We start from the raw sequence: 16,045 nt of genomic DNA, 5'->3' as shown, positions 1-16,045 counted from the left end.
GTTCCTGTACATTGAGGGCATGCAGTGGCTGGTGGGGGAGGAGCAGGCTGCTGGCTGTGGGCAGTTCCTGTACATTGAGGGCATGCAGTGGCTGGTGGGGGAGGAGCAGGCTGCTGGCTGTGGGCAGTTCCTGTACATTGAGGGCATGCAGTGGCTGGTGGGGGAGGAGCAGGCTGCTGGCTGTGGGCAGTTCCTGTACATTGAGGGCATGCAGTGGCTGGTGGGGGAGGAGCAGGCTGCTGGCTGTGGGCAGTTCCTGTACATTGAGGGCATGCAGTGGCTGGTGGGGGAGGAGCAGGCTGCTGGCTGTGGGCAGTTCCTGTACATTGAGGGCATGCAGTGGCTGGGGGGAGGAGCAGGCTGCTGGTTGTGGGTAATTCCTGTACATTGGGGACATGCAGTGGTTGAGGGGGAGGAGCAGGCTGCTGGTTGTGGGTAATTCCTGTACATTGGGGACATGCAGTGGCTGGGGGGAGGAGCAGGCTGCTGGTTGTGGGTAATTCCAGTACATTGAGGGCATGCAGTGGCTGGGGGGAGGAGCAGGCTGCTGGCTGTGGGTAATTCCTGTACATTGAGGGCATGCAGTGGCTGGGGGGAGGAGCAGGCTGCTGGCTGTGGGTAATTCCTGTATTAGCTTGCTGGCTCCCCCAGTCATGTGACGTGTGCCTGTACATTGGGGACATGCAGTGGTTGAGGGGGAGGAGCAGGCTGCTGGTTGTGGGTAATTCCTGTACATTGAGGGCATGCAGTGGCTGGTGGGGGAGGAGCAGGCTGCTGGCTGTGTGTAATTCCTGTACATTGAGGGCATGCAGTGGCTGGTGGGGGAGGAGCAGGCTGCTGGCTGTGGGCAGTTCCTGTACATTGAGGGCATGCAGTGGCTGGTGGGGGAGGAGCAGGCTGCTGGCTGTGGGCAGTTCCTGTACATTGAGGGCATGCAGTGGCTGGTGGGGGAGGAGCAGGCTGCTGGCTGTGGGCAGTTCCTGTACATTGAGGGCATGCAGTGGCTGGGGGGAGGAGCAGGCTGCTGGTTGTGGGTAATTCCTGTACATTGGGGACATGCAGTGGTTGAGGGGGAGGAGCAGGCTGCTGGTTGTGGGTAATTCCTTTACATTGGGGACATGCAGTGGCTGGGGGGAGGAGCAGGCTGCTGGTTGTGGGTAATTCCTGTATTGGCTTGCTGGCTCCCCAGTCGTGTGACATGTCACTGTACATTGGGGACATGCAGTTGCTGGTGGGGGAGGAGCAGGCTGCTGGCTGTGGGTAATTCCTGTACATTGGGGTCATGCAGTGCCTAGGGGGGGAGGAGCAGGCTGCTGGCTGTGGGTAATTCCTGTACATTGGGGCATGCAGTGGCTGGGGGGAGGAGCAGGCTGCTGGTTGTGGGTAATTCCTGTACATTGGGGACATGCAGTGGTTGAGGGGGAGGAGCAGGCTGCTGGTTGTGGGTAATTCCTGTATTGGCTTGCTGGCTTCCCCGTCATGTGACGTGTCCCTGTACATTGGCGATAGTAGCAGGGCTCCTGGCCAGATACCTTGCACATCAGTACATGTCACCGCACGCGGGAGCGGCCATCCATCTCCGCTATCCTTGGGCTGCGCCGTCCCCTGCAGCTCCCGACTAATGACATCCAGGACAGAGCGGCAGCAGGACACTGATAAATGACAGGCGTCTGTCTGTGTCTCGGGTGTTCTCCAATACCTGCTGCCCTTAAAGAGAACTTGTTATCAGCAGGAATACCATGTACGCTAAATGGTACGAGAGAAGACGCTATTAGGTACATCCAGAGGTACGCAGGAGTAATGAAGGAGCAACATATTGATCCTGTACATGGCTGGAGCATCACAGGCACTGGGGAAGGGCTGTAATGCTTTCGTTCATCATCCTGTCTTTTAATGCCTATGATAACAATTGCGCATTACTTTACATAGCACACGTTTTGTGTGCAATGCACATTTTACAACAAATATATTAAATAACCATTCTGGCTCCTTCATTCCCATTTCCTGCTGAGACAACAGAGTAGTTTTCCCGGAGAGACCCCCTCACTATGACAAACCTCTCCCTCCAATCTTAATTAATAATGGTTCTTGTGTCTACATAATTTATCAACTCCATACATTTCCTCAGTAATCTACAGATACCATCCCACCCAGAAACTTGAATCCTCCCCAAAGATTGTCTTGTCCTCTAGCTTAGTCACCTCCTCTCACCCCTACATCCAGGACTTCTCACAAGCATCACCTCTCCTTTGGAACTCTCTCCTTCAGCCTGTCTGACCTGCTCAGAGCCTGGAGACCTTCAAATGTTCTCTCAAAACACACCTGATCAGACAAGCCTTTAATTTGCTATAGGTAGCATTGGAGGCTCACTGCCTCATCCACTAACCCCTGTGTCTCCTCTCCTAATGTCTCCACCTCACTACCCTCTAGATCGTAAGCTTGCAAGGGCAGGGACCTCCTCCTACTGTTTTTTATTATTGTGCTGTAATCTATTATAATGATTTAGTCAGTGTTTGCCCATTGTAAAATCTTTCCTCTCTCCGATTTACATTCTGACATTTATTACATGGTGACATTTTTATTGCTGGCTGGTGAAGTAGCTGCTGCTAGCTGTTTTGGCTGTTAGAGACCGCTGTAAACAGCTAATTCCTGTCAAAAGTACCGCGGTCCCAGAGCTTCTTGTGGGAGGGATTTCAGCACAAAATCAGTCATACAGCGCCCCCTGATGGTCTGTTTGTAAAAAGCAATATATTTCTCATGTAAAAGGGGGTATCAGCTACTGATTGGGATAAAGTTCAATTCTTGGTTGGAGTTTCTCTTTAAAAAACACAATTTGCACTTACCTGGGGCTTCCTCCAGCCCACTGTAGGCCGTGAGTTCCCTCTGCGTCCTCCTGGGTCCTCTCCTGGTCCCGCAGGCGGCTCTGTTAATCGGCGACGAGTCCCTGCCACGCACGCTACGTGTCCTCTTCTTGCGTGTGCACTGTTCAGTCTTAGAGAACTGCGCATGCGCAGAACTCTTATGCTGGCCGGCGTGATGACACATAGCGTGCGCGGCAGGGACACGTACTGGTGACTTCAAGCCGAAGCCGCCAATTTAACGAAGCCGGCTGCAGGACCAGGAGAAGAGTCAGGAAGACACCAGGGGACCTCACGGCCTACGGTCTGCTGGAGGAAGCCCCAGGTAAGTGCAAATTGTGTTTTGCTCAACTGTTCAGTGTCCCTTTAAGCTCCCAAAGAGCAAAAATATAATATAATTAAAGTAAACCAGAGACGAAGCACCCTTGTGTATTTTGCCATATATATCAGTGGGAACATTAGAGAAAACACCTACCCTGCTTTGTTTCATTCTTCACTGCTCAACCTGCTTGTTATCAGCCCTGATAAAATCCCCGACTGAGCATTCAGTCTGGCTTTGCTCAGGAATCATTATAGCTGAGTCTGTGTTCTCTGTTGTCTTTTCAAGCCCAGCCTGCCCCCTTCTGGCTCTGCTATAATGACTCAGCAATAATGATTCCTGACCAAATCCAATCTGAATGCTCAGTCGGGGATTTTATCAGGGCTAATAACAAGCAGACTGAGTAGTGAAGGATGAAACAGAGAGCAGGGTAGGTGTGTTCTCTAATGTTCCCACTGATATATATGGTAAAATACATGAGGGTGCTTAGTTTCTGGTTCACTTTAAAGGGAACCTTAAAGTGAACCAGAGACGAAGCACCCTTGTGTATTTTACCATAGAAATCAGTGGGAACATTAGAGAAAACATTTACCATGCTCTCTGTTCCATCCTCACTGCTAAAAGTGTCTGTTATCTAGCTGAGATAAGAATCCCGAACTGAGCATTGAGTCTGGCTTTGCTATAATGACTCAGCTATAATGATTCCTGAGCAAAGCCAGCAGGGGGCAGGCTTGGACTTGAAGACAGCAAAGAACACAGTCTCAGCTATAATTATTCTGTAGCAAAGCCAGACCGACTGCTTAGTCGGGATTCTTATCTTAGAGGTGATAACAGGCAAATTAAACAGAGAACAATGTAACAAAGAGCAGATTAGGTGTTTACTGTCATGTTCCCACTGATTTATAAGGTAAAATACATGAGGTTGCTTCATCTCTGGTTCACTTTAACTGAGAGTGATATGGATGTTTCCTGTTAAACAATACCAGTTGCCTGGCAGTCCAGCTGATCTCTGTGGCTGCAATATGGGCTGAATCACACCCTGAAACAAGCATGCAGCTAATCCAGTCTGACTTCAGTCAGAGCACCTGATCTGCATGCTTGTTCAGGGGCTGTGGCTAAAAGTATTAGAGACACGATCAGCAGGAGAGTCAGGCAACTGTTATTATTTTAAAAGGAAAAATCCATATCCTTCTCACTTTAGGTTCCCTTTAAGGTAGGAAGTAATTGAAATGAAGTTAATCGGAAACAACTTACTTGGAGTGATTATTTTGCTGGTAAATATGCTGAAGGGTTATTTTTATCACTTAGGCGATAAGTCGTTTATGAGAAGATTTGTGAATAGAGCCCATTGTCTTTCACAGTGTCTGATAAAATTTTTGGGAGATCTGCCAACTGGTCAAATTTGTCAAGCCTAAAGTTGGCCAATCTATATTGGGTGTTTGTAAGACATGTGTACGCACCCACACATTATCTATAACCTGATTTTAATTATTTAATATTCTTTGAGCCCTAGTAAGTACAGATGGTTAGTGACCTGCTAATTTTTCTAACTTGCGTGCACATTTTACGTACATTGTATGCAGCGTGCACTTCCTGTCTGTTTCGATTGGTCTGGTTCCTGGCTGCATACAATTTGCATTAGATGTGCATGCGTGCTGAAATAATTATTAATCCTTCACTGTACTTTTATATGGAAAGCATCCATTTCTGATGATGCTGGATGTAGTATTTGCAGTTAATGTCATTAAAGGACACCCGAGGTGAAAATAAACTAATAAAATAAACTATTGTATCCATCTTCCTTCCCCTAAAAAATTACTTTAAGATATTTCACAGTTTTATTTTATGTTTAAATCTAGTTTTTAAGTTGACTGTTTTATTGTTTTTGCTCAATGACACATTCATTGAAGTATGCCAGAGCTAAAATCTATAAACTAATTACCCTTTTTATCTCTTTCCTGCGCTCAGAAGTCATTTTCTGGTAGGAAAGTGTTTTATGTTGGAATTTCTTATCAGTGATGGTCACACTGTAGTCACTTCCTGTCTGAGTCAGGACTGAGTCAGCCACTTACATACCTGATATTTAACTCTTTCAGGCAGAGAAAGAAGAAAATTAACACAGCATAGTTATTTGTGTGCTAGGCGCCATACATACACGTCTATCATGTCATGTCACCTCGAGTATCCTTTAAGTTGGTTATTTCCTGTTCTTATAAAACTTCCGTTATCTGGAGAAGAGGCGGTCTCAGTCTATGCAGGTTGTAGTTAGGGTAATTCATACAGGTATAATGAGATTTATGGCTGTTGTCTTGCAGGAAGGATGTGGGTCTGAAGAGGTTCTTCCCTAAGAGCTTGCTGGATTCTGTGAAGGTAACGTCCTTTTTTCTCTCTCTCTCTGTATACGATGATGATACGCTGATGATATGGGAACCGTAATGAGATGGAGATAGATGAACACCTCTGGGTAAATTTATCCCAGAACTACGGCATTCCTGCAAAATGTGTACATGGCACTGAAATTGCCTCCAGGGGAATACATATTTCTGTCTTTTTGTTGTTGTTGCTATATTCCTATTGATTTATTCTGTTTAGCCATCTGGGTACACCTAACCCAAGGCAAAGCTACCTGAGCTAAGCACAGAGGGTAAGTTCATGGTGAATCTACATACCTCTGTGTGTTATCAGTTCCTCTCCTTGTTCCCGCAAGTCCCAGTAATCACTCCTTGAAAAATTTGACTTTTGGCTTAAAGGGAACCAGAGAGGAAGGATAGGGAAAAATAGGAAAAGGTTTTATACATACCTGGGGCTTCCTCCAGCCCCATAAGCACGGGTCGCTCCCACGCCGCAATCCTCCTCTTCCTGTATCGCCAGTATCGGGCCCGTCACTTCCGGCGGACGCGACCGATTGTCCGCATGCACAGGGGCTCCCTCCATACCCTTACGCATGCGGCAGCGCAGTATGCAGTCGCACGCGTAGGTATATGGAGGGAGCCCCTGTGATGCGGACAATTGGCCGCTTCCGCTGGCCGACTCGCGGAAATGGCGGGACCTGGTACCGGCGGATCCAGGCAGCGGAGGACGGCGGCGTGGGAGCGATCCAGGCTTATGGGGCTGGAGGAAGCCCCAGGTATGTATAAAACCTTTCCCCCAACGTCTCTGGTTCCCTTTAAGCCATATTCTCAGCAGGAAGAGGTGGGTTTATCGTGATTTTTTTTCCTATTACCCCCTCCCATTTCCTCCTGTTCCCTAGCTCCATTTACTCCCCCTAAGGGGCGGAAATAGACAGGTGATAGGAGGGAACTTTGCAACGAGACCACCTCTTCCTGTTTGCAGCTTTCAGTTTAGCCAAAAGTCAAGTTTTTCATACAGTGATTATTGGAATGAGGGGGGGTGATGAGAAGAATGGACAACTGTGTCCAGCAGGACCATACCGCTGTGCTTAACTTAGGTAGCCTTGCTCAGGTCAGGTATCCTTTAAGGTGCATAAATATGCTTAAAGCGCTTCCAAAGTGTAATAATAGATGCAATATTGGTGGGAAGCTTATGGATAGTCCAGATTTTCCTCGTATCATTCTCTGGCCGACCAATCAAGTGATCCATCTCACGTCAGGTGGTGTTTAAATAAAACCTTGGTCATCTAATTAAACTATTGATGTTGCAGAATTCTCCATGGATAGCCATTGGGAGACATTCTGGTGTGTTTATCTTTGCAGTAACCATAATACTTTCAATTTTAAGTTATGTACTGTGTGATTGCTCTGGAGCTTAGTTAAACTGGTTTTTTTTTGGGGGGGGGGGGGGGTTAGCTTTTTCCCTGGTTTTACCATTTAACTACCTTACGACCGCCCTAACGCCAATTGACGGTCGCAAGATGGCAGTGCCAGGACCGCCTAACGCTGATTGGCATCAACTCCTGGAGCTGCAGGTTACCAGGGAACGCGCGTGCGCCTGCGCGATCTTTCCCTGCCAATTCACGGAGCTCCTTAGCCTGCTAGCTACGATCGTGGCAGTTAGTAAATGAAAGGGGAAATAAAATCCCCATTGTTTACATTCGTACAGCGCTGCTGTCTAGTGCAGCGCTGTACAAGGGACACTCGGCTGTCCCACAAAATGGCTGGGAATCAAAGCCCTCTCATAGGCTGATGCCTATGAGAGGCGGAGAAGAGGACGAAAGGAGAGGGAGGGAAAATCGGGCACTGAAAGCCTGGAAAAAAAGGATCACAGGAGCAATCAGACACCTCCAAAAGAATGTCCTGTTAAGGACAAGAAAAGGAGGTAATATTCATTTGTGAGCCAAGTTGTACAGCTGTGCAGCAAGCCGACAAAGCTGCACAGCCCTGTGTTATGAAAAATGGCCTAGTCACTAGGGCGGTGTAAGCCTGTGGTCCTGAAATGGTTAATGTCTCCACGTGTTTGTTGCCTGTTGTGGCAAACTCAATATTTTAGGAATGTTTTCTTGCAGGCGAAGACGCTACGGAAGTTGATCCAACAGACTTTCCGCCAATTTGCCAACCTGAATCGGGAAGAAAGCATCCTCAAGTTCTTCGAGATCCTCTCTCCGGTCTACAGATATGACAAGGAATGCTTCAAGTGTGCGCTGGGGGTAAGTACGCCAGAGGCAATCGCACAACATCTATTCATGGACATCATTGTAATCTTTATTTGGATGATTTGGAGATGGCTTATTCAATTTTTGGGGTATTTTATTGCCGTTTTTCCCCCGTTAAACAGATTTTTCTTTCTTGTCCCTGGGACCTCCGTTGAGTTTTGTGCCTTTAATATAAAAACTTTCCAATAGTGGTAAAGACTGCAATAAAAAGCTACTGATAGCCATTGAATAAAGACCTTCCCCACTGTAGAAACCACATTTATTACTTCATCTTTCTAACGGTTGTGGTCATTTTCTGAACTTCCTGTCTTAACAGGAAGCGATGAAGATGGTAAAAGGTGGGGGCACACGACCGCAATAAAAATCGAAAAGCAATGGTACACATGGATCTATTTTGGCTGATATTGTAGTGAAACCCCTCCCACAGTGTGATGTCAGGATCATGGCCCTGACATCACACTGTGGGAGCCTTGTTGCATTGTGGGGAATAACAGCTGTTTCCAACTGCCAAAAAAAAAACCAGCATCACCTTCCACAGACATCACCTGCCAGCAGTAAAGACAACCTGAACTGAAAATTAAGTCAAAATAAGCATACACAAGTCATATTTCCCTTCCATGTAGTCTACTCCTCAGTGTCTTTCTCCTCTCCAGCATCCTGTTTGTTCACTGTGATCAAGGGAATTTTCCATCCTCCATTTTGAAAATGGCCACTACCCATAACCGCTTTCTGATCAGCACACAGTTAAACTGTAACATCGCCCACTTGAGCCATAGGGAAACATGGACATTACCTGGTACATCAGTTTTCCTCTCAGCTATAACTGACAGCAACTGATATTTTATTGACAGAAACTGATATATTTCAGAGCTGACAAAATATTGTCAGAACTGGAAGGGATTATTGTCAGAAGAAAATGGTGAGCTTCTGAGAGGAACTGATGGCAAGGTAACTATGTAATGTTCATTTGAAGTTACCTCATGTTTATTTTAAATATTTTTACTTAGTACAGGTTCTCTTTAACCACTTAACGACCGCCCCCAGCCGATGGGCGGCGGCGGCAAAGTCCGGGCCCAAACGACCGCAATACGCCCATCGGCGGGGGCGGCTGCGGGAGTGGCTATGCGGCGATCGCGTCATTTGTGACGCGATCAGCCGCCGGGGACTGGCTCCGCCCACCGCTCGCTGTAACCCGCCGGCCGTTCGGAAGCGCCGGCGGGTTACTAGCTGCCCGATCGCCGCACGGAAAGTGTATAATAGGCTTTGTAATGTATACAAAGCCTATTATACTGGCTGCCTCCTGCCCTGGTGGTCCCAGTGTCCGAGGGACCACCAGGGCAGGCTGCAGCCACCCTAGTCTGCACCCAAGCACACTGATTCCCCCCCCCCTGCCCCCTGATCGCCCACAGCACCCCTCAGACCCCCCCCTGCCCACCCCCCAGACCACTGTTTGCACCCAATCACCCCCCTAATCACCCATCAATCACTCCCTGTCACCATCTGTCAACGCTATTTTTTTTTTTTAGTCCCTAATCTGCCCCCTACTCCCTCCTGATCACCCCCCACCCCTCAGATTCTCCCCAGACCCCCCCCCCCCATGTACTGTATGCATCTATCCCCCCTGATCACCTGTCAATCACCTGTCAATCACCCGTCAATCACCCCCTGTCACTGCCACCCATCAATCAGCCCCTAACCTGCCCCTTGCGGGCAATCTGATCACCCACCCACACCAATAGATCGCCCGCAGATCCGACATCAGATCACCTCCCAAATGCAGTGTTTACATCTCTTCTCTCCTCTAAACACCCACTAATTACCCATCAATCACCCCCTATCACCACCTGTCACTGTTACCCATCAGATTAGACCCTAATCTGCCCCTTGCCGGCACCCAATCACCCGCCCACACGCTCAGATTGCCCTCAGACCCCCCCCTTATCAATTCGCCAGTGCAATATTTACATCTGTTATTCCCTGTAATAACCCACTGATCACCTGTCAATCACCCATCAATCACCCCCTGTCACTGCCACCCATCAATCACCCCCTGGCACTGCCACCCATCAATCAGCCCCTAACCTGCCCCTTGCGGGCAATCTGATCACCCACCCACACCAATAGATCGCCCGCAGGTCCGACATCAGATCACCTCCCAAGTGCAGTGTTTACATCTCTTCTCTCCTCTAAACACCCACTAATCACCCATCAATCACCCCCTATCACCACCTGTCACTGTTACCCATCAGATTAGACCCTAATCTGCCCCTAGGGCACCCAATCACCCGCCCACACCTCAGAACGCCCTCAGACCCCAGCCCTGATCACCTCGCCAGTGCATTGCTTGCATCTATTTCCCCCCTCTAATCACACCTTGAGACACCCATCAATCACCTCCTGTCACCCCCTAGCACACCTACCCATCAGATCAGGCCCTAATTTGCCCCGTGTGGGCTCCTGATCACTCGGCCAAACCCTCAGATCCCCCTCAGACCCCCTTCCGATCACCTCCCCAGTGCATTGATTGCATCGATTTTCCCCTCTAACCGCCCCCTGAGACACCCATCAATCACCTCCTGTCACCCCCCTAGCACTCCTATCCATCAGAACAGGCCCAATACATCCTGTCATCTAAGAGGCCACCCTGCTTATGACCGGTTCCACAAAATTTGCCCCCTCATAAACCACCTGTCATCAAAATTTGCAGATGCTTATACCCCTGAACAGTCATTTTGAGGCATTTGTTTTCTAGACTACTCCTCGCGGTTTAGGGCCCCTAAAATGCCAGGGCAGTATAGGAACCCCACAAGTGACCCCATTTTAGAAAGAAGACACCCCAAGGTATTCTGTTAGGTGTATGATGAGTTCATAGAAGATTTTATTTTTTGTCAAAAGTTAGCGGAAATTGGATTTTTATTGTTTTTTTCACAAAGTGTCATTTTTCACTAACTTGTGACAAAAAATAAAATCTTCTACGAACTCACCATACCCCTAACGGAATACCTTGGGGTGTCTTCTTTCTAAAATGGGGTCACTTGTGGGGTTCCTATACTGCCCTGGCATTTTAGGGGCCCTAAACCGTGAGAAATAGTCTAGAAAACAAATGCCTCAAAATGACCTGTGAATAGGACGTTGGGCCCCTTAGCGCACCTAGGCTGCAAAAAAGTGTCACACGTGGTATCGCCGTACTCAGAAGAAGTAGTATAATGTGTTTTGGGGTGTATTTTTATACATACCCATGCTGGGTGGGAGAAATCTCTCTGTAAATGGACAATTGTGTGTAAAAAAAAATCAAATAATTGTCATTTACAGAGATATTTCTCCCACCCAGCATGGGTATGTGTAAAAATACACCCCAAAACACATTATAATACTTCTCCCGAGTACGGCGATACCACATGTGTGGCACTTTTTTGCACCCTAACTGCGCTAAGGGGCCCAAAGTCCAATGAGTACCTTTAGGATTTCACAGGTCATTTTGCGACATTTGGTTTCAAGACTACTCCTCACGGTTTAGGGCCCCTAAAATGCCAGGGCAGTATAGGAATCCCACAAATGACCCCATTTTAGAAAGAAGACACCCCAAGGTATTCCGTTAGGAGTACGGTGAGTTCATAGAAGATTTTATTTTTTGTCACAAGTTAGCGGAAAATGACACTTTGTGAAAAAAAAAATTAAAATCAATTTCTGCTAACTTGTGACAAAAAAAAAATCTTCTATGAACTCACCATACTCCTAACGGAATACCTTGGGGTGTCTTCTTTCTAAAATGGGGTAATTTGTGGGGTTCCTATACTGTCCTGGCATTTTAGGGTCCCTAAACCGTGAGGAGTAGTCTTGAAACCAAATTTCTCAAAATGACCTGTGAAATCCTAAAGGTACTCATTGGACTTTGGGCCCCTTAGCGCAGTTAGGGTGCAAAAAAGTGCCACACATGTGGTATCGCCGTACTCAGGAGAAGTAGTATAATGTGTTTTGGGGTGTATTTTTCCACATACCCATGCTGAGTGGGAGAAATATCTCTATAAATAGACAATTGTGTGTAAAAAAAAAATAAAAAATTGTCATTTACGGAGATATTTCTCCCACCCAGCATGGGTATGTGTAAAAATACACCCCAAAACACATTATACTACTTCTCCTGAGTACGGCAATACCACATGTGTGGCACTTTTTTGAAGCCTAACTGCGCTAAGGGGCCCAAAGTCCAATGAGCATCTTTAGGCTTTACAGGGGTGCTTACAATTAGGCACCCCCCAAAATGCCAGGACAGTGAACACACCCCACAAATGACCCCATTTTGGAAAGTAGACACTTCAAGGTATTCAGAGAGGAGCATAGTGAGTCCGTGGCAGATTTCATTTTTTTTTGTCGCAAGTTAGAAGAAATGGAAACTTTTTTTTTTTTTCTTTTTTGTCAGAAAGTGTCATTTTCCGCTAACTTGTGACAAAAAATAAAATCTTCTATGAACGCACCATGCCTCTCACTGAATACTTTGGGATGTCTTCTTTCCAAAATGGGGTCATTTGGGGGGTATTTGTACTTTCCTGGAATTTTAGCCCCTCATGAAACCTGACAGGTGCGCAGAAAAGTCATAGATGCTTGAAAATGGGAAAATTCACTTTTGGCACCATAGTTTGTAAACGCTATAACTTTTACCCAATCCAATAAATATACACTGAATGGTTTTTTTTTTTATCAAAGACATGTAGCAGAATAACTTTCGCGCTCAAATGTATAGGAAATTTTACTTTATTTGAAAAATGTCAGCACAGAAAGTTAAAAAAAAATCATTTTTTTGCCAAAATTCATGTCTTTTTTGCTGAATATAATAAAAAGTAAAAATCGCAGGAGCAATCAAATAGCACCAAAAGAAAGCTGTATTAGTGACAAGAAAAGGAGGTAAAATTCATTTAGGTGGTAGGTTGTATGAGCGAGCAATAAACCGTGAAAGCTGCAGTGGTCTGAATGGAGAAAAAGGCTCTGCTCCTTAAGGGGCGAAAAGACTGTGGTCCTGAAGTGGTTAAAGGGAAGGTCCAAGCAAAAAAAAAAAAAATGAGTTTCACTTACCTGTGGCTTCTATCAGCCCCATGCAGCCATCCTGTGCCCTCGTAGTCACTCACTGCTGCTCCAGTCCCCCGCTGGCAGCTTTCTGACCTCGGAGGTCAGGGCCAAATTGCATACATTTTTACGCATTCCAGCTAGTGCAGGAACAAAAATTTACGCGTTGCACCACTAACTGGTAAAAATGTATGTGTTAATGTCCCTGCACTAGCGGGAATGTGTAAAAATGTACGCAATTTGGCCCTGACCTCCGAGGTCAGAAAGCTGCCAGCGGGGGACTGGAGCAGCAGTGATTGACTACGTGGGCACAGGATGGCTACATGGGGCTGGTAGAAGCCCCAGGTAAGTGAAACTCATTTTTTTTTTTTGCTTGGACCTTCCCTTTAAAGATCTCACCACCAGTGATACATTTCAGAATGTAAATTGGTGAGAGGAAAGATTTTTGCAATGGGCGAACACTAACTAGATAATTTATAAATAATTATTGTAAAAATTAAAGGGACTCAGAGCTGATTAAAAAGATTTTATACATACCTGGGGCTTCCTCTAGCCCGATCCGATCGCTCCCACGCCGCCGTCCTCCGCTGCCTGCAGCTCTAGTACACTTTAAGCACTTTTTTTTCATTCCGTTATTTTCACTGGAGTTCCTCTTTAAATCCATGGAGCATATTTCTTACACACTGTGTATGAACTTCCTATTTGAAGCCCTTAGATGTTTGGGGATTAGTAATCTGTCCCTCTTTTGGACAGTTAGTTGCTAGTCAGCTTCTCGGAGGTCAGGGTTCCGCCCCTTCCTCACTAACTATTTCTGGTGGCAGCACAGCTAATGATGTGACTCCCAGAGCTCCAGAGCTATAGCAGTCAGCAAGATTTCCTCACAGCAAAATCTGACAGTAGGCTTACCTTCACTTACATCACAGCTTACTGGAGTCACTAGAGAACCAGTCAGGTAAGTGGCTAGTACTGTAATTGGCCTTTGAATATGATGGGGACATTTCATTATGGTAGAAATTGGATAGTGAGCTCCTCTGAGGACAGTCAGTGACATGACTATGTACTCTGTAAATTGCTGCAGAAGATGCCAGTGCTATATAAATACATAGTCATAGATATAGTCTGTCCTCCCATTTTATTATTATGTATTCATATAGCACTGACATCTTCTGCAGCAATTTAGAGAGTACAATGTCCTCGGAGCTCACAATCTATTCCCTACCATAGTCATAGTCTGTGCTACCATATTATTATTCTGGTAGGTTAAGATTGTGAGCTCCTCTGAGGACATCCAGTGACATGACTATGTACTCTGTAAAGTACTGCAGAAGATGTTGGTGCTTTATAAATACATAATAATATGGTGGAACATTAGACTATGGTAGGATTAGATTGCGAGCTCCTCTGAGGACAGTCAGTGACAGGACTATGTACTCTATACAGCGCTGCAGAATATGTCAGTGCTATCAGCTATCATAATAATATGGTAGGACATTAGACTATGACTGTGGTAGGATTAGATTGCGAGCTCCTCTAAGGACAGTCAGTGACATGACTTTACACTCTCTAAAGTGCTGACGAAGATGACGCTGCTATATAAATACATAATAATACGGTAGGACATTAGACTATGACTATGGCAGGCCCAACGGGGCTTCTTGTTCCCTCCTGATGAGTCAGCCGCCTCCCAGTATCTCCAAATGACGGCTCTGGATGACTCTGGATCCCCCGTCCTCTCTGTACAGAGCAGCTAATGACGGCTGTTATTATAAAAAGTGTAACTTCCCCATCAGATTCTGGATACAGCTCAAACCGCAGAGCTTCCCTGCTTGTAGCTGAGAGAGGCTTGTGTGTTACCAGCCGTGTGTCATTCCGCTGCCTCCTTACTGTAAGCACAGCATCATTCTGGGCAGAAATGCACACCATCGTTAACCCTTCCTTACACACAGTGTTTTTTACCATTTTTGTTTACTACCCCAAAATTAAAATAAAATAAAAATAATCAGGTGAACTGGCGCAGCAACATTTGCCGCATACAGATTCGCTTGACATATACAAGTCAATGAGCCTGTTTCCATTCCAGGCGAAATTCGCTTCCCCCCGCAGGCGGAAAAAAACTGCTGCCTCTGTCAGAATTTTCCATGCGGTTTAAGCGGTTTCGCGTTAATGCGTATGCATTTCGGCAAACTCGTTTACGCATACGGAAGTCAATGGTAATCAAAGGAGACGGTAAAAATACGCATGCGAATTCACCTGAAAAAACGACTGCAAATGCACACGAATTCACATACAAATACACAGCCGTTTTTTTCTGTGTGGATTCGCTTATAGTGGAAAATGGGCCCTTATGCTCGGAATAAACTATGAGATTTTTCAGCAGATTTACTGTCTGTTCGATTTTCCGATCGTTTTTCTGATCGGATTGCCTTTCACTTCTATGAGAATCAGATGGGACCTGTCGGAAATGATCTGTCGAACCGTCTATCTGCCGAAACATCTCATGGTGTATTCCCAGCATTAGAAGAGGTCCTGTCTTTTTTTTGTTTGTTTGTTTTTGTTTACCTAGCTGCCATCATTTTGTACTTTGCATTAAAGGGTACGCATCCTTTGCAATCGAATGAATAGAGAGGTCATCTAATTCCTTCATAAGAGCGCCACCTAGCAGCCGTAGTGAGCAGTGGTACTGGATGTAAACCTAAAGATGAACTGTAGTGAAAATAACTTGTTTACATTCTTCATTTATAGATTTAGTCAGTGTTTTGCCATTGTAAAATCTTTCCTCTCTCTGATTTACATTCTGAAATCACTGGTGATGAGATCTTTAGTTCTGCCAGGTGATCTGTATGGAATGTTTGTTAGGGCTAGTACACAATACGTCCTCAACCGTATTCGTGTGTCGATTTTTTAAAAAAAAATATCAACCCCCAAGACACGGATCGCAATGTTAAAAATATCAGCCGTCTTCACCCAAACAAAAAACTGATCCATATGCGTTTGCGGGGACCAGTTTTCAAATATTTCCCGGAGGGTACGGATTTGCAGCATTTTTACAGAACGCATATGGAACCGGATAGACCCTGGTAATGGCAGGCAATAGGAAAACGGATCCCCTGTACACAGGCCATTTTGGACACAGAAACGCATCCGTTTCTGTGTCCCAGCCTATAGGGGAAAGAGGGGGCCGCCATGCTGGAGGGTAGT

The 16,045-nt window shown here is 46.2% G+C and overlaps 1 protein-coding gene across 1 annotated transcript in view; it reads left to right on the top strand.

Annotated features, from left to right (window-relative positions):
- The window catches only part of PTK2 (protein tyrosine kinase 2), a 341,550-nt gene that overhangs the window by 126,326 nt on the left and 199,179 nt on the right, over window positions 1–16,045 (top strand). The window contains exons 7-8 of the mRNA XM_068238424.1: window positions 5,493–5,547; window positions 7,640–7,780. Coding sequence (XP_068094525.1) covers window positions 5,493–5,547; window positions 7,640–7,780 — 196 coding nt within the window. The remainder of the gene's footprint in view (window positions 1–5,492; window positions 5,548–7,639; window positions 7,781–16,045) is intronic.

The sequence above is a fragment of the Hyperolius riggenbachi genome, chromosome 5 (genome assembly GCF_040937935.1).
Source record: "Hyperolius riggenbachi isolate aHypRig1 chromosome 5, aHypRig1.pri, whole genome shotgun sequence".
NCBI lineage: Eukaryota > Metazoa > Chordata > Amphibia > Anura > Hyperoliidae > Hyperolius > Hyperolius riggenbachi.
Note: the sequence above shows the minus strand (reverse complement) of the source record. Positions and strands in the feature narration are given on the sequence as shown.